The sequence below is a fragment of the Parasteatoda tepidariorum genome, chromosome 3, assembly GCF_043381705.1.
Source record: "Parasteatoda tepidariorum isolate YZ-2023 chromosome 3, CAS_Ptep_4.0, whole genome shotgun sequence".
Lineage (NCBI taxonomy): Eukaryota > Metazoa > Arthropoda > Arachnida > Araneae > Theridiidae > Parasteatoda > Parasteatoda tepidariorum.
The window spans coordinates 23,827,857-23,846,284 of NC_092206.1; the positions used below are offsets into that span (position 1 = coordinate 23,827,857).

The 18,428-nt window shown below is 29.5% G+C and overlaps 1 protein-coding gene across 2 annotated transcripts; it reads right to left on the minus strand.

Annotated features, from left to right (window-relative positions):
• Positions 1-3,194: 3,194 nt before the first annotated feature.
• LOC107443021 (prefoldin subunit 1) lies at positions 3,195-11,959 on the minus strand. Of its 2 annotated transcripts, XM_071178409.1 has the most exons (5): positions 11,900-11,959; positions 11,233-11,321; positions 8,311-8,477; positions 4,554-4,638; positions 3,195-3,490 (listed from the first exon to the last, which is right to left on the minus strand). In XM_071178409.1, exons 2-5 carry the CDS (start codon positions 11,266-11,268, stop codon positions 3,404-3,406), a joined length of 375 nt encoding a protein of 124 aa, XP_071034510.1. In that variant the 5' UTR covers positions 11,269-11,321; positions 11,900-11,959; the 3' UTR covers positions 3,195-3,403. The 2 variants fall into 2 exon arrangements, with proteins under 2 accessions (XP_071034510.1, XP_015912240.2); XM_016056754.4 differs by lacking the exon at positions 11,900-11,959 and having other exon boundaries at positions 11,233-11,362.
• Between the last annotated feature and the right edge of the window lie 6,469 nt (positions 11,960-18,428).

Here is an 18,428-nt window from a genome sequence, read left to right on the forward strand (position 1 = left end):
AGTGTAGAACAGAGGTTTTGTTTCCTTATAAAATTTACTCTTCATAAAGTAGCAAATGGGGGAGACACCTGCTATTAAAGCCTTAGGGTCAAATGCATGTAACTGGACAGATGAAAAGAGGTGTAAAATGAAATAAATAGAAAACGATTCTGTAAAAAAGGGTAGGATTAATTAAGAAAATTTTCGTTCTAATACTGATTCAGCAATAATTTGTTCTTCTGAGGGGAAGATAAAGATGGAGTTTCATTTTTATGCCAACTGCTTTTAATTTGAAACACATTTCGGATTTAACTTTTTGAATAAAAATAAACTAGTTTTGAAAAAATCTAGCAATTCTTTTAAAACTGAGTGTTCATCAAAATGACATGTTCTGAATAATAATAATAATAAAAACTGAAATATCAAGACAAAATGCTCAAAATCAGGAATATCAGGACAAAACGCAAAAAATCACGACAATTACAAGCCATACAATCAAGAAAAGCTTATTTATAATCTTTGGTTTGCAACTGGATTTTTTTTCCAGACAGGGTGAGAATATTTCAGGAGGCTTCAAGACAAAATTCTCAAAATCAGGAATATCCGGACAAAACACTAAAAATCAAGACAATTACAAACCATGCAATCAAGAAAAGCTTATTTATAATCTTTGGTTTGCAACTGGATTTTTTTTCCAGACAGGGTGAGAATATTTCAGGAGGCTTCAAGACAAAATGCTGAAAATCAGGAATATCAGGACAAAACGCAAAAAATAACGACAATTACAAGGCATGCAATCAAGAAAAGCTAATTTATAATCTTTGGTTTGCAACTGGATTTTTTTTCCAGACAGGGTGAGAATATTTCAGGAGGCTTCAAGACAAAATTCTCAAAATCAGGAATATCAGGACAAAACACTAAAAATCAAGACAATTACAAACCATGCAATTAGGAAAAGCTTATTTATAATTTTTGGTTTGCAACTGGATTTTTTTTTTCAGACAGGGTTAAAATATTTCAGGAGGGATGTATTTTTTAACTCATTTTCAATGCATACCAGTGTCTCAAATAAAAATATTTAAAGCACACTTATTCTTTAGTTGGATTGAAGCACATAATAATTAGGTTTCAAAAATATTTGTCATTAAGAACCGCAAAATAATGAGATTTTGGCTAAATTCTTTTCATGTGCATCAAAATCCCCAATTGAAATGCTTAAAAAATACTAAAACTCCTACTTCCCAGTCTATATATCAAACCACTCCAGTTTGACAAAAAAATATTACGTCATTTCAGACTATTGCTTTCCCCACAGTTTCTTAAATTTGTCAATTGACAATATTTTATGAAAAAAAAGCTAATGATGAAACAATTGAGTGATTTGCACTTGGTTCTGATAAAACCAAACAAATTTTCTAATGAGCATTTGCTTTAGAATGCATATAAAAATCAGGAAAATTCTCACGAAATGGTGGAAACCACAAAACAGTGAGTTTGGAACACACAACAGATTATAGCAGGTTTTTGTTCTTAAACACAGTAATCTGAATGTTCTAAAATTATCATTCAATAACTTCTCCCATTAAGGCCTTCATTTAACATTTACATCCTCTTCTTTAACCCTTTCGAGCCGACTGTCACATATATGTGACAGCAAGAAACGCGCTCACTTCCCGGCTGACACACCCGCGTGTCAGAGAGTTTTCTCGTTCACCCCCGACCGTCACTTATTTGTGCCAGCGTTTCGGAACGTTTTAAAAAATGAAATTTCTTCCAAAAGATGGCATTGTATGTCCATATGGTTTCAGATACATGTAGATTTGACCTTCTACTCAAGATGAAAGTACATTCACGTGGTTTTTAGGGGAAGGAGTGGAGGGGGGGAATGTTTTATGAGGGCTCTTTAAATTAGCACGTGATATTTATTTACAGTAAGTAAGGGAGTTTTTTTTTTCTCTCGCTACTTTCGATTTTCGGATTAGTTTTTAGTGGATAATTAGATCTTGTAGGCTTGAATTTTTTTTCTTTTTACCGTTAGAATGTCGAAGCGTCGAAAATTTTTAACTGAGCTGGAAATAGAGGAAATTATGCAAAATATTTAAACTTATTAATATTTATATTACATTTAAACAAGAAATAACTTAAGTAAATAAAGTATCCATAGAAATATATATAAAGCATATGTCACTTAAATACTCTACAGAACAATATTAAACAACGCGCTGATATTTCGGTAATTTCATGGAATTAGGCTTAACATCGAAAAACCCTCCGGCCCTGGGGAGACACACGCTAGAGAGATTGCCGGCCTCAGCGGTAAGCGCGCTTTCGCGCTTTGCGTCGCGAAAGGGTTAAGAATGTCAAACCTCTAAACTTTAATCGAAACATTTGTTTTCAATGATGGAAGAAATTTATAACAAATATATGAAAGAAAATCACATTGATATAAAGGATCAAATAGGGATAATGTAAAACAAAAATTTAAACTGTAACTTATTTTTATCTTTTAATTTGAAAGCAGCATAATAATAAAACATGCTGCTTTTTTAGTCTTTGCTGAAAAATCAGAAATGGTGTTGCACATTAGTTCAATTATTAAACTACAACAATAAAAAATGATAGAATCTATATTTTTGTCTAAAAATGTGAAAATGGTACCACATATTAAATTATTTGTCGGGAGTAACATGATATACCAAATTTTTATGTACTTAATTTTTAATTTTACACATTATAAAATTAAAGGCTTAGCTAAATAAAATGTGAGTATATTATTTTGACGGTAAAATTTATTTATGTTTTAATCTTTTATTTTAGTGCATCACAGACTCTTTCTAATCGAAAATTAATTGAAGAGGGACCAAATCAAATAAAAAAAAATTTAATTATGAAAAATACCTGCAGTTAATTAATAAATGAATCAGTATTTTTATTAATTTATTAGAATTTATTAAAAATACTGAAAATTACAACCTTTCAGGTAAAAAATAGCATTTGACATGGAAGATCTACCAGTAATTGATAAAGGGCATTTCAATAAAAACAAAAATGGCCAAGTAAAGATAAATTGAACCTATAATTTGATTGGAACAATCACAAAACCAAAAAATTTATTTCATACTGCAAAAGAATTTAGACTTAAGCTTACCATAAATTATCAGGAACATTACTAATTTATTAAAGTCAGTAAAGTAAAAATAAAACAAGTTAAGACATTTTAAAATGAAATTTTGCTTTTAATAAATTATTCAACCAGATGGTATCAAATAGACATTTAACAGTTTTAGGTAGCAAACTGAAACAAAGCAATAAGTCAATAGTATCTTTGCTGTAATGACAAATGAAGTGTAAAAAAGTTGAGCCCCAATAGTTAGAAGAAAAAGCAAATTTACAAAGACAAATTCATTTCAAAACTTAGGAAGAATCATCGGTCCTTCTGTTTACTGGCAACCAGTTCTCTAAGATTAGCCTCACTTTCTTTCATGTTACGTTCAAGATAAGTTTTATTTGCCTAAAACAGAATAAGAAAATTATTAACATTTAAAAATTCTTATCACAACCTTTGATAAAGAAATATAGAAAGTTAGAAAAGTGAGTTATAAGTGTCAGATTTGAATGCAAAAGGATAAACACATATTTTGTAAAAAAGAAAATTAAATTTCAAAATAGAAATCAATAGACAGATGTCACTAGATAAAATTTTAATGCCTGCTTAACATTAAACACAAAAATAAAAGGCACATATCTGTATCACAACTATCACCAATATCACACTAAAAAAGTTTAACACTTTTAAAAAATAAATAAATAAACTGTTTCTAAAAAAAAAAAANTACATGTAAATGCTTTTAAAAAAAAAAAAAAAAAAAAAAGCTGACATTTAATAAAAACCAATAAAAATCACAAGGAAATTTAAACTTTAATGATGGCATAAAATTCTGAAAATTATGTTTTCGCATTAAAAACTATCAAAATTAAGCTTATTTATTATTACAATTAATTTTATTTATTTCAATTATTTATTATTTCAATTCTTACTTTTTTTTTTCAATTTTAATTAAGCCCATTTATTTTTAAATTTCATTTCTGCCCAAATATTTCAATTTCTAAGCATTTCAATTTAGCATTATTTAGTTATATTTTTTATTAAAACAAAGTTTTGCTAATTGGAATTTTTTATAACTAGTTAGCAAATAGGCATAGCAATAGGCATAGTTTTCAATTTCAAATGAAATGCAAAATAATTATTGCACAGCTTAAAACCAAATTTCAAAAATAAAATATGTTTTAACACCCAATTAATAATTTATAAATTTTAAAACAATTAACAATCCTTTTTTTTTTTGCCAAACTGAGTGCGATTTCTTAAAGCAATTCTATTGGTTGTTGACAAATTATGAATAAATGATAATTTTAGAAAAGAAAAAAAAATTGCAGTCACAACAAAGATTATGCATACTGGATAAACAAATCATAGTTGGATAAAATAAATAAAATTTGCTTTTGTTTTAAAATCTCCTCTCTCAGCAATTAAAAATACTAATTGTGGTAGTTAATTTCAATATTTTTTTTACCTCTAATTCTTTGATCTTGTCTTGTGAAGTACGAATCTTTTTTGTTAACATATCATCAATATTCTTATGACTAGTTAAGAGAAACCTAGATATTGAAAAATAGAATATAGCGTTAATTAAAATCTATAAGTAAAATTAAAAAATTGCATATTTCATACTTTTGAAGAAAAAAATTTTTTTTTTTCAGGTTAATATTATACGTCATTATTTATAGATTGTTCATTTTTCAAAATTTTTTTTACCTTTATTATTGTTATATTAAAATGCTAGCAAATAAAATATTTGAAAATAACTAAATAATTTTAAATAGTGGAAATGTTAGCAATATAAAGATTTAATTAAAAAACTAAAACCAATTGAAAAGTAAACATGTGAAACATTAGAAGTACTAGTGAGAAAAAAGGAACCTATGTTAAGTTCTAAGATTTATAACGTTTGGAAAATAGATTAGCACAAAATGAGATATTAAACCCTTCAAATTTGTCAGTATCTAATTCAATCAATAAATTTTAAGTTCAACTTTAATAGTTTTTATATATTTTAAAAAGGGCATGATAATTTTTTGTTATTGTCAGAAAGGTAATTTTTTATTCACAACCATATATCCCAGTATATAAGTCAACTTTTCAAACCTCTAAATTTTATGAATAATCAGGGGGTCAACTTTATTGATCTTGAAACATCGTTGCATTATAAACAATGAGATAGATATGAATAATTTTATATGAATTTACTCCTTTCAAAAACTGTTTTCAACATGTTATACACGTTACACAATTTTTACATTTTCTATAAACATATTTTCTTTACATGTAAAAGCAACCTCATTTGCTTAATCCCACAATATATCATCTTCACCTCCATCCAAAGCATTTGGAATTCCACACTTTTTTTAAAGATTTTACAATAACATTTAAATCCATATTTTGACACATGACACTCTTGGTGCAGCGTAGACATTTTCTGTTTCTGTAAAAAATTTCCTGATTAAGTGGTCATAACACAGAGTTTGTTAATGGAGCTTTATTTGAATGAAAATGTATCACATCTAGAGAGAACAAATGTGAAACATTTTTAACATCAGAAAATTTTGTAGTAAACTAAATATTTTTTAAATTTTAGAAATTTTTATACTTGGATTTTTTCAGCGGTCAACTTATACACCATGATAAACAGTATTTCTTTCTATTTAACATACCACTTAATCCTAAATTATGATAAAAATTTTAAATAATTTATTATTTTTTTTATATGAGCTAGCTTAACATAGAACACTCAATTAATATAGCAAAAATTATTACTCTACACAATCTCTTAAAATTCATTGAATAAGTTAATAATGCCAAATATACACTTTCAAAAATTCAAATTATCCATTAAGTTTTAATGCTTCAATTGATCTCTCAAATGATCAATTTCAAGTTCTGAAAAGTATACTAAAGATAATTTTCAGAAGTGAAGTGACATTTTTCTGGTTTTTTAAATAGAAACAATTCCATACAAACATAATTAAAAAAAAAAAAAAAAAAAAAAAAAAAAAAAAAAAAAAAAAAAAAAAAAAAAAAANTATATATATATATATATATATATAAGTTCATAACGAAGAATAAAACAAAGAAAAATAATAGACATATGAAAAAGGGGGGGAAATAATAAGTAAAAAATAACAAACAGCAGTTTATTAAAAATAATAATAAATAACATAATTAAAAAAATCAAAAAAAAAAAAAAAAAAAAAAAAAAAAAAANAAAAAAATTACAACTTAAGGAAAAATCTCATGTCTTTATGCTTGCAAGATATATTTTAAGTCATAAATTGTTCCACAGCAATAATTTCAAAATTGCATAAACTTTAAATATAATTTCATTAAAATTTTTTAGAGGATTCAGTTTCTTAACCCTCCAAGCATTTAGAGCATGGGTAAAATTGTACGGAAATTCTCCAATTACACAAAACTATTTGCACATTGAATATTATTGGTTAACTGATTTTTCTGAAGAAGGATGACTTGCTTCTGAAAGTTGGAAAAAAGTCAGAACTATAACTCAGAGCAGGGGTGGCGAACCTTTCTACACCAACGTGCCATTTTCTCTAAAAAAATTGCTTAATGAGGTTATAGACGTGCCGTCAAATAATTTTGACTTTGTGATTATTGGGAAAATAATAATACTAAATACTATCAACTCAAAACTCTTTATTTACATTGAAAAAAAATACATTTTGCAATATCTCAGTTACACGCGTAATTCAACTTTCAAGTAACATCAGTATGACTTCTGTTGCAGATTAGATGACAAATAACTTATATTAGGGTTATAAGATGTTAGTTTAAACAGAACTGTTAATTTCTTTGTTGGTTATTTATTGTTAGCTTGTTTTTATGGTTATTAATTGTTTTTTTTAGCATTAATTTTTAATTTTTTATTATTGTTTATTATTTTGTTTATTTTTTTGTGAACTTTAATTTAATTGNCTAGAGAGAACAAATGTGAAACATTTTTAACATCAGAAAATTTTGTAGTAAACTAAATATTTTTTAAATTTTAGAAATTTTTATACTTGGATTTTTTCAGCGGTCAACTTATACACCATGATAAACAGTATTTCTTTCTATTTAACATACCACTTAATCCTAAATTATGATAAAAATTTTAAATAATTTATTATTTTTTTTATATGAGCTAGCTTAACATAGAACACTCAATTAATATAGCAAAAATTATTACTCAACACAATCTCTTAAAATTCATTGAATAAGTTAATAATGCCAAATATACACTTTCAAAAATTCAAATTATCCATTAAGTTTTAATGCTTCAATTGATCTCTCAAATGATCAATTTCAAGTTCTGAAAAGTATACTAAAGATAATTTTCAGAAGTGAAGTGACATTTTTCTGGTTTTTTAATTAGAAACAATTCCATACAAACACAATTTAAAAAAAAAAAAAAAAAAAAAAAAAAAAAAAAAAAAAAAAAAAAAAGATTACAACTTAAGGAAAAATCTCATGTCTTTATGCTTGCAAGATATATTTTAAGTCATAAATTATTCCACAGCAATAATTTCAAATTTGCATAAACTTTAAATATAATTTCATTAAAAATTTTTAGAGGATTCAGTTTCTTAATCCTCCAAGCATTTAGAGCATGGGTAAAATTGTACGGAAATTCTCCAGTTACACAAAATTATTTGCACATTGAATATTATTGGTAAACTGATTTTTCTGAAGAAGGATGACTTGCTTCTGAAAGGTGGAAAAAAGTCAGAACTATAACTCAGAGGGTCTATAAAATTTTACCATGATATATTTTAAGAGAAAATTTTTGCTTCAAGTTTTGAATTTAAATTAATTGATAAAAGGTTAATCAACTATCATTAAACTAACTATAACACAATATGTACAAGACAGTTTGATATTTATATACATGAAATAAAACATATAAAAGAATTTAAAGTAAATTATTGACATCAATATATTTATTGGTTTTGTTAATATATTTGTTTGACCTTTCATGCATTTGGTGTAGAGGTTTGCTTGATTGCTGGGAGAGGTTTTGATAGTCTCTCCTAATGGTTTTTTTCAATACAAAGTCTATGGAAAAAATTTGGTGCTTCCCAAAACTGTATTAAGATGAATGCACATACATGTCATGGCAAAAGTATTAAATAATTATTACAAAACATTTATAGACCTGATATTGAATAAGAGTTTCAATTAAGTCAAAATAAATTTTGATAACAGTAATATAAACTTACATTCTTCCAACACCATTATACATATTGGTGTCTTCCGGAAGATTTTCCAGTTCTCTCTGAGTCAGTTGAGCATGTTTGATGGATGTGGTCAGTGCATCTACTTGTATATCTGCTACTTTCATTTTCTGTGTTGTTTCCAGAACCTTAGTTTGTAACTCTTGAAAAGCCTATGACACAAATTGAAAGAATAAAAATGCAAATTATGTAAGTACATAAAAATAATGTTAAATGTTTACCAATAATGAAATTAATCATGATTGATGAGAATAATTATGAATGATTCCATAATTAAAATATTGAAACATAAATATTTATTTTTTAAACTTCAATAGAAAAAAACATAAATGAAGCAATAAGAACAATTCTTGGATGTCCGTGCAAGAAAAAACTTGTTTCTTAGCTTTTTCAATATAATACCTTGAAATATATATGACTAAAATAATAATAAATTAGCTGAGTAATTTTTATAATAATTCATAAAAAATATCTATTCATTCAAAAACATTTAACCTAGAGTTTGTATTACAAATATTCACAATAAGAATTTAATAAACATTATAGGGTATTCCCAGAAAAGCAAAATTAGTGATGAACATTTAAACCGACTCGCTTAATTTCTCCAATACTTACAAAACAAGGGCTCCAAATGTTTAGAGCAGCACCTCTAGTACAGCTCTTTTGGGAATACTCCTGAAATTAATTAAGTACCATCAATTCTCCCACAATTCCATTTAAATCACTCATCATCATAATTGGCCAGACAGCACAACGCCTTTCTCGGAAGATTTCTCCATGATGACTTCCGATTTACCTTTGATCTCCAATTCTTTTCATTAATTGCGAGAAAATCAGACTCTACTGAGTCAGCCCATCTTAACCACGACCTTCCCCGCTTTCTTGTTCCAGTGGGTCTAAAAAGCAGTATCTTTCTTATTGTATTGTCATCATTCATTCGAATCACATGGGCCATCCAATTCATTCTATTTATTTTTATGTATTTAATAATATCAGGTTGCTTATAAATCTTGTACAGTTCAAAGTCAAATCTCCTTCTCCAGTTATTGTTTTCATTAACACCACCAAGTATACTCTGCAAAATCTTTCTCTCAAATATTGCGTTGTGATACAATTTTCCTCCTGTTTTGTCATTGTCCAAGCTTCAGAAGCGTATGTCAAGACTAACCAGACAAGAGTTTTGTAGATCAAGAACTTTGTTTTTCTAGAAATAAACCTAGATTTAATAAATCTTCTCAGCCCATAGACATACTTGCCAGATAGAGTCGGTTTTTATTTCAGGAGTAATTCTGTTCTCAATGGTAATAATTGATCCTAAGTAAGTTAAACTCCTTACTGTTTCAAATCTAAACGAATTTATTTCAAGATAGGGGTCCGGCATTCTGTTTCGTGAGAATAACACATATTTTGTTTTCTCTACATTTATTACTAAGCCCATTTGCCTTGCAGCCAGAAATGACTCTTCATTTAAATCACTATGTTCTAATTAAAATTAAAATTGTCGCCTATCAGTGAAATTGGCGATAAAAAAAAAATTCTGGAAAATAGGTGCAGATCCTTGGACAAAAAATATCTTACATAATAGTAGGCAATTTAATATAGAATTCAATTTTCTTTTTATACAATATTTCTGTGGTGTATTTCTATAATCAATATTTATCGAAATATTTTTTTTAATCATTTTTAAATCTACAACTTATAATAATTGATGCTGGATATAATAAGAATAAAATTAAATTAAAAACCTAATTCTCATAAAATTCCATTAAAAAAATCTTAGGAAAGACTTCCATATTGCTCTGTGTGGCAAAAAAGTCTTTGCCACTTCTGTGCAGTGGCTCACAAGAAACCAAAAAAAAAAAAAAAGAAGAAGAAGGGGACCGACTTGTGAAGGTATAACTCTTAGCCACTCCCAGACAAACCTCAACGTAATTTTATAAAAAAATTTTCCTAGTTCAAAATCCATTTGGTGCCTTAGCGATTGTAGTTGGTGTGACAGATTATGATACAGAAATATCCCAAAATCCTACTTAATACCATTGTCAAATTTTTGTGTTGATCCGGCAAAATTTTAGATTTAAAAATCAAATTGATACAGATATTTAATTTATTATGTAGTTTTAGAAGCACAGATAACAAATATTACCTATTATATAATGGGAAAAAGATCATAATATTGATAAACTAAAAATAAGTGATGACATTATTGTGGTAGGGGATAGTGATCTGTCATGACAAATAGATTTTAAGCTTGAATTTAAAAAAAAAAAAAAAAACAGGAAGAGGTTGCTTGATTCTGGTTGTGAGTTACACCCTTCAAACTTGTCCCCTTCTGTGATGTTATTTTCAGTTTATGAAATTTTCAGTTTATGAATGACCTGCTGTCACCTTTCCTTGTAATGTTAGCTATAAGAATCAAAACAATATCTGAAGTTTAAATATTTTATATTAAAAAATTTTAATAGTACAATAATCTAATAAAATACACATTTTTAAAACTTCATTAATCAAACTATTGAAGTGAAGATGAAACATTTTAAAGTTTGAAAAGTAAAAACAAACTATGTTCACTTACAATTTTTAAAAAAATATAAACATTTTAATTTAAGAATCAAACAGATGTGTCAGTAAATAAGCTTTAGACTGGTCTAAGTCCTTAAAGGTGGTCAAAAAGTAAAATCTATGAAACGCATTTTTAAAAAAACTGCTCATTTATTTCTAAATTATATTAATAAAACGGCAGTTCACTAGCCTGTAACTAAAAGTTGTACAAAAACAATTGCGGTTTGAGCTTCAGCTGCAGATAATTTTGATCACATTTTACTTCAAAAATAAAATAAATCAGCATCTGTAATTTAATAATACAGAAAGTAATAGGTGATCGTTAGATTCCTTAACAAGCCTTACTTTTTTCAATTCCAAGTCAACTCCTGTCGCGGCCATGCTTTAGTTTTAATTAATTTACTTTTTAAATAAATTCTTTATATTTATTTTCGGAAACCTCGCAGAATTTGGCAGTGTCTATTACACCGACTATCGGTAAGATAGCCTCAGAGCTATCGCGCCGACGTTGACAACAGCGCCACTTTACAGAAACTAATTCATCGGTACAATAGCTATAAGTTATGCTTTTCTACCTGTGTATGTGAAATTGGTAATGGGTTGTCATTGTTTGATGGGTTGTCATTGTTTCACCAACAACAAAAAATTTAAAAATAAAAGAACATTANGAATTCTTCCACCATGTGTATTTCAATTCCAGCGGAGCCTTATCAAATTTTTTAAATTTCTTTGAAGCATTTTGTAAAGTTTTCGCTTCTCTCTTCCAGAAGATCGTCCTTTTTTCTTTTTCAAATTCATGAATGGCTATTTGTTATTCTTCATATGAAGAAAATCAAGATGCTACAAAAATTGTAGCTGCCTTGACTACGATAAACAGAGCTAAATTATTTTTGAAAAAAAAATCGGAGAGTCACGTGGACAGATACGCTCTATGATTGGTTAAAAATTTGATCGGTAAGATAGCAAAATGAATTTTACTGCGCCGATAATCGGTGCAATAGACACTCCGGCAGAATTTAGTTCCTAGAGTGGAAGTAAAAGTTATTGAAAATAAAAGAATAAAAATGTTTTCATAAAATTCGCTTGTGATCTTTAAGCAAATTTAGCCTTGAACCCCTAGACTATCGACTGTATCTGATTCACAAAAGTTATCACACGCATGTGTTATTCACGGTGCAAGACATTTCTACTAGGACGCAAGAAATTTCTCTTTGCATGTAATCGCAATTTTCAGCAAATCACGCAAGCGTGAGAAATTCGTTTTATATGCAATTTCTAAAAGTTTGTACGTGCGCTTAGATAAATCGGATGCAGTGTAGTTAATACGTTTAGGTCTATCATAAGTTGTGATAAATGACTCCTATGGGGCCACTCTCAAGCGAGAACCTCATGATATGTGTGTGAAATGCATTTGATGAGTTTTCGAGGGTAAATATTTTCCACTAATCTGGTTTTTATTCGCATACGAGATAAACGCAGGTAGTGAAAATATTTGGCAGAAGTAGCATTTGAAGGGAAATCGGAGAATGGGTCATTCTCACTGCATCAAAAAAATTAGACTATAAGTTATTCACAAAAAATTCAAGCACTTGAACTCGAAGACGCAAGCTAGAATCTGATTGTCAGGATTTTCATAGATATTTTACCAATATCCAATTAGATTCTTAATCGCATCTCTAAATTCGAGTCAGAAAATTTTTTCATACAGTGAGAACAGTTTCGAAAGGGATAGTTTTTATGACATCATCAGTAGTAGAAATGCTTTATTTACATCGCTCTAGAGCTGCACAACGGGCGATTTACGACTGTCTGTTAAACATCCTTGAGGATGATCCGAAGGCGTGCCATCATAATTTTGATCTCCTGCAAAGAGGAAAGCACTACAGCTTTGATAGTCAGTGATATGCGCTTGGAGTTAAGCACTTTTCAGCAGAATAGTTTAGCGAGTTAGCAGAACCGATCCAGCCACCCTCAGTCCCTATGTTGGCTGATCAAAATGTCACCCCTCAGCTTACTAACAGTGACCAATGATGGTTGACTATGCTCTACCGGAAACCATTTCTCATTGCGGGACTGCTTATGATGGATAAAGATGCTGTTACCAGAACGACGGACTGCACACAGATGAGAATAGAAACGCATTAAGTTCACCTCTCGCATGTCTCTCGTACTCACATTGTAAGTGTGTCTGCGCGACAGATATCTGTAGCACCATTGAGGTGCCATTCTTGCTGCATGCTATTTTTCTCATATGAATGACAACTTGATGGGCAATTTTTTAGAGGCTGAAATTTTTTCATCAATCCTTTTCTCATTCTCATGTAATTCTTTTCCCTCATGTAAATTCACGATCGAAATGGGTTACAGGTGGGGTAGAGCAGAACTCTCTACCTATGGCAAGTCTTCGTATACTTTCACCATTAGCGTGTGAGAGTCATAGAAGTTGGAATTACGTTAATTTATGTCTTGATTTTCAAATAGATTAAAATCTTTTAAGTTAGGAAACTATATGGAGCTGAAAACTACATTAAACTTAGTTCTAAAAGAAAGTATCATGGAAATTTTAAGAAATATATGTAACAATTAAATACGAAAACTATTAAGAAAAGGAAAAACATCGCAGTACATTCCTATGCAACTGAATATAGGAGAAAAGGGAAGGGAGAAGGGTCGAAGAAATGAAACCGGTCTTCTCCCCATATGGTGTATTCGAGCGTTGCGATACTGAACAGTAAAATAAATACTCCCATGCAATTAAATAGTCAAAACAAAAGAAAACTTCCTAGAATGCCGAGAGGTTTCGTATACACAGCTTCATCAGCAATGAGATATATTGAACTTTTTACATTTCAAAAAAACTTACTGTTAACTTACGGTTTACCATGAAACAGAATAAAGTATCGGGTAATCCTGAATACTCAAGAAAAATTTTTTAAAGGCGAAAATAGTTCTAGGTACTTCTCCTGACTTGGAGATTTGTCGCTGAAAATAAGAAAAAGTAAAAAAAAAAAAACACATTTCGTAACGCCATGCCATTTAAGAACAACATATAATTCACGCATGCGCGAGTAGTTCCCCCATGTAGTCTTTTTTAAACGCTCATAAATATATATCAAAGGCAATAAAAAAAGTTTTTTTTAAAGAAAAGGTAGCACTTTCAAGTAAATATCCAAACTTGACAACATATTATTTTTTTTAAAGAAATTATTGTATTAACCTTTAAATTCGAGCATTTTCAAAATTTTTAATTATGAAAAAATTATGTTTCCAAATATTCCGGAAGCCTAAAAAATTGAAAAAAAAAGGAAGAAAAAAAAAGAATATTTAGTGGCCATTATCCGATGAAACACTATCTCTAGTAAATATCAAATTTCATTTCGTAATTTTAAAAGTAATTACAGAAGCCGGGATAGCCTGGTCGGTAGGGCGCTGGGCCCGTGTCCGAGAGTTCGTGGGTTCGAACCCCGCCGGCCGAAGATTCCTCGTGTAGTAAAGTGACTGATGCACGTTAAATCTGTCGAGTCGCAAAAGTCCTCCACGTTCCCATAACAAAAACTTCTGGGGGTACTGGATTGGAGATCGATCGTTCTCTGATTCAGATCAAAATTACGATCTGTGGATGAATGAATGGATGTATGAATGGGTCCGCCCCATGAACGGGTGTGACGTATGGTGTGGCAGAAGTTGAATTTTTGGCCATAGATGGCGCCACTGGAAAACAAGAACAATCACAATCACTTTGCCTAAACAGGCATGCGTCAACAACAACAACAAAAGTAATTACTTTTTACAACGCCGGAAATTTTGACACTCATTTAGTCACGTAATCTTAATTCCGTGACAATACTGGTGTGAAAGTGTTTATCATAGAATATTATGAAAATAAAATGGAAAATCCTTCCGAAATGCTACAAGGGTGCGTTTAATTACCCATTTCCGACATTAGCCAAGCTAGGTTTTTATTCGATCTATAAGCACCTCTTAAATATAACCTGTTTTTATTCTGCAACTTTTCTTCAGTTGCACTTTAAGAAAAAAAATGTAACACTAGTATTTTATCGCAATTGTTAGGCCATAAGAAAGCATAAAACATTTTTCAAACGTCCATTACATGTGTTATTTTCGAGGAAATATATTTTACAAGAAATAAAATAAAATTAGATTGGAATTAAAAAAAAATAATAATGAAATACTAGAAAATAACAAAATGCTTTTCGTTACACCAAGAAGTAGGTAGTAGAGAAACCCCTTGATTTGTAAAAATTATCTTCACGATCGTTACGAAATCATCAAATTGATTGATACTTATGGTCGATTTGCTTCGGAAGTAATAGTAATAAAATAGAGCAAGGCCAAACATTTAAACTGATATAAGTTTATCAAAATATAAACAATTTTATCTTTTTTTTAAAAAATAAATAAATGAATAATAAAAAAAATAATTAAACAGATCTTAATTTTAGGAGAACTGCCAAATTTTGACTGCTTGTGATGTGTAATTCGAATAATTTAAGTTTTTCCAATTTTTTTAAAATGTATTTTCTAGGTACTCATTGTACTGCAAAATACGATAGCAGTAATTGAGCCGCTGTGGCTTAAGGGATCGAACGTTTTCCTGCCAATTAGGTCACCCAGGTTTGAAACCCAGTGGTTGCTGATTAACACGAATTCTGCTCCCGGCACCGGCTACAGTGCTGACGTAAAATATCCTCAGTGGTAGACGGATCATGGGTTAGATTCCCCTTGCCATGGAGCTAACTGTAGGAAGTTTAAGTGGTTTTCCTCTCCATGTAGAGCAAATGCGGGTTAGTTTCACCAAAAAGCTTTCCAAGAAGGCTGGTTGTCCCAATGCTTGATTCTGCTTTGTTTCTGGGTTGTTTGCTTTTGTTTTTTGGGTTGTGTTCGAAATTGCAAGGCTGCGGAGTTCGACGTTGATTGTTATAAACTTAGAATTGGGTCGGTTGTTAAGTGCCGTTTATAAAATATAAGATAAAATAATACCAAAGATTACAATATGCTTCGTTAATTACGTGTTTTATCATTAATATTAGTTTCTAAATTTATGATTAAAGCGCAGTTTTCAATGTTATCAAACATTTTTGAAATGATATTAAAAACAAATAATGAAACATTTAAAACTTCGTGTAAAATTCGATGTAATATTAAACGCATTGAAAATGGACAAATATTGAATTGGTGAGGCAAAACAATTTTTTACTTATTTGGCACTTTGGCGCATGCGGTTGACCATCTTTAAAAACCAGTTTATATTCTATTTGTAAAAATAAATAAATAAATCATAAAAAATGATTTTACGGGTTACAGTTTAATATTTATAAGTTATAAAAAATATTTCCGAACTCTGAACAATCCTTATTAAGGTCGGAAAGAGCAATGGCTGGATAAGAAATATCAAAAAATAGTGTGTTTTTCTACTGAGAATTGTAAGCATTCGTCCTACTCTAAAACCGTCTTAAACTTTATCTTCAAATAAGATCGTTGTAGACTATTTTTGGACTAATTTATCATGATATTGATTTGTCAGAGCTTGGATATAAGTTTGTTCGTTCTCATTGTTTTCTTAAATATCCTTGCTAGTCATAATATGCTAACATTTTTAGTTTGATTTTTACCAAGGTTTCTCAAAATTAATATCTTGTATATGTACAGAATGTTATGCAGGTTAAAAGTTGACTCACATAGAAGAAAGTAGATCCTGAAATATTTTAATGAAAACTTTTACTCATATTACATAACATTACTAAGGGAAAAAAATTTTAAAATCAATATGAAAAATCACATAGTTGGTTCAAATAAGAAAAAGTGTATAACATATTGGAGAAAATGACCACTCAAATAAAGCATTGAAAATGTCCTCTAAGTTTATTACTTTTATTTATTTATTTATTTTTGTCAATCAGTTGAGTAATGGTGGAAAATGGATAACCCTTCTTGATACTGCAATTTTTTTTTGTTGAAAATTTTAAAAAATTAGCTGATTTGCAATACATGATTGCGATGCATTTTAAGTAAGAGATATATTAATTTATGGCTCTATGTTGTTTAAAGAATAATGGCTGCTAAAAGAGTGTTGACGTATAGCAGCAAATAGTTTTACATTTCTAGTATTTTTCTTTAATATAACTGTCGTTGAATAGCCGACCCAATTTTAAGCTTAAGACTACCAATTTTCAACTCCATAACCTTGTAATTTTGAACCCAATTCAGATGACAAGGGAACTCCTGGATCAAATAATGAGGCAAACTAGCCATCGTGGAGTATTTTTTTGATAGAACTCACCCGTATTTGCACTACATGGAAATGAAAACCACGAAAATCTTCAACGAATCGTTCGAAGCCAGGAGACTATAACCCATGATCCGTCAATCACTGAGGATATCTTACGCCAGCACAGTGGTCTGCCCGAGCCAGGTGAGGAATTCGTACCGAACTTAAGTCAAGGAATTCGAACTTCAGTCCTCTCATTGGGAGACGAATGCTCTATCCCCTGAGCCACCACGGCCTATTTCTAGCGATTTAAAATATGTTTGAAATTATTGGGAACTGTTTTTTCAATCATATATTAAATAAATGAATGTGACATTCATATGCAGCATACTGTAAAGACTGTGATAGTAATATCTCTCTGAATATAATGATGAAAAACACACAAAAAATTGTGTAAAGGGAAACTTTATTCAGGAAATCAAATCGTTCATATACGATTTAAGAATATAATTTAAATCTAAACACTTAAAATTGAATAGTCTTATACTTTATCTCTCGCTTTCACGTCATACGAGAATTATTTTCCAGTCCAAAAACACAGTCGTTGGCGTACTTTGTATGTTAAAAATTCAAAAAACGCCAAATTTTGCGAGTGCTAAGTTCACAATCCAGAATGAACTGGTAAGTGTTTGTTGTTATTTTCAACACTGTTATTCATCTACAGAAACAAAAATCTGCCGTTAAATATCTATGCCTTAAGCTGTGTAATGAGAATAATTATATTTCGATTTTTAAATCTCTGTAATCTGAACTAACTGATTTTATAATGTATAATTTTCATCTGCTTCCGTTTTGTTAAGCCTAATTCGAATTCGTCTTAACATTCTCTCTGTTCTATGCTGTTGTTTGCTTAACAAACTAATTTAATTTGAAGAATTAGTTGATATGCTGCAGTCTAAATTAATGATTCTCAATTCATATTATATTGTAAAAATTACTGCACTGACTCTAATATGTATTATATATAATTTAGCTCTATTGAATAACAAAATTGATGCCTACTTTACACCAAATAGTGTAAAAAAAAGCAAACATAGCGGTAGTGAAACACTAGATCCAAGAACTACGCTTGGCGTTTTATTACACCACTTTGGTCTAAAGTATTTTCCATCATTTTTGTTGTTGAGATGCATTAATGTTTTTTACAATGCATATTGCGAAATAAAATATTGATGAATTGCAGAAAGGAAAGCATATGCATTATCCGAAAACAAATCATTTTGAACGACATTTATAGACAAGTACAGATTGT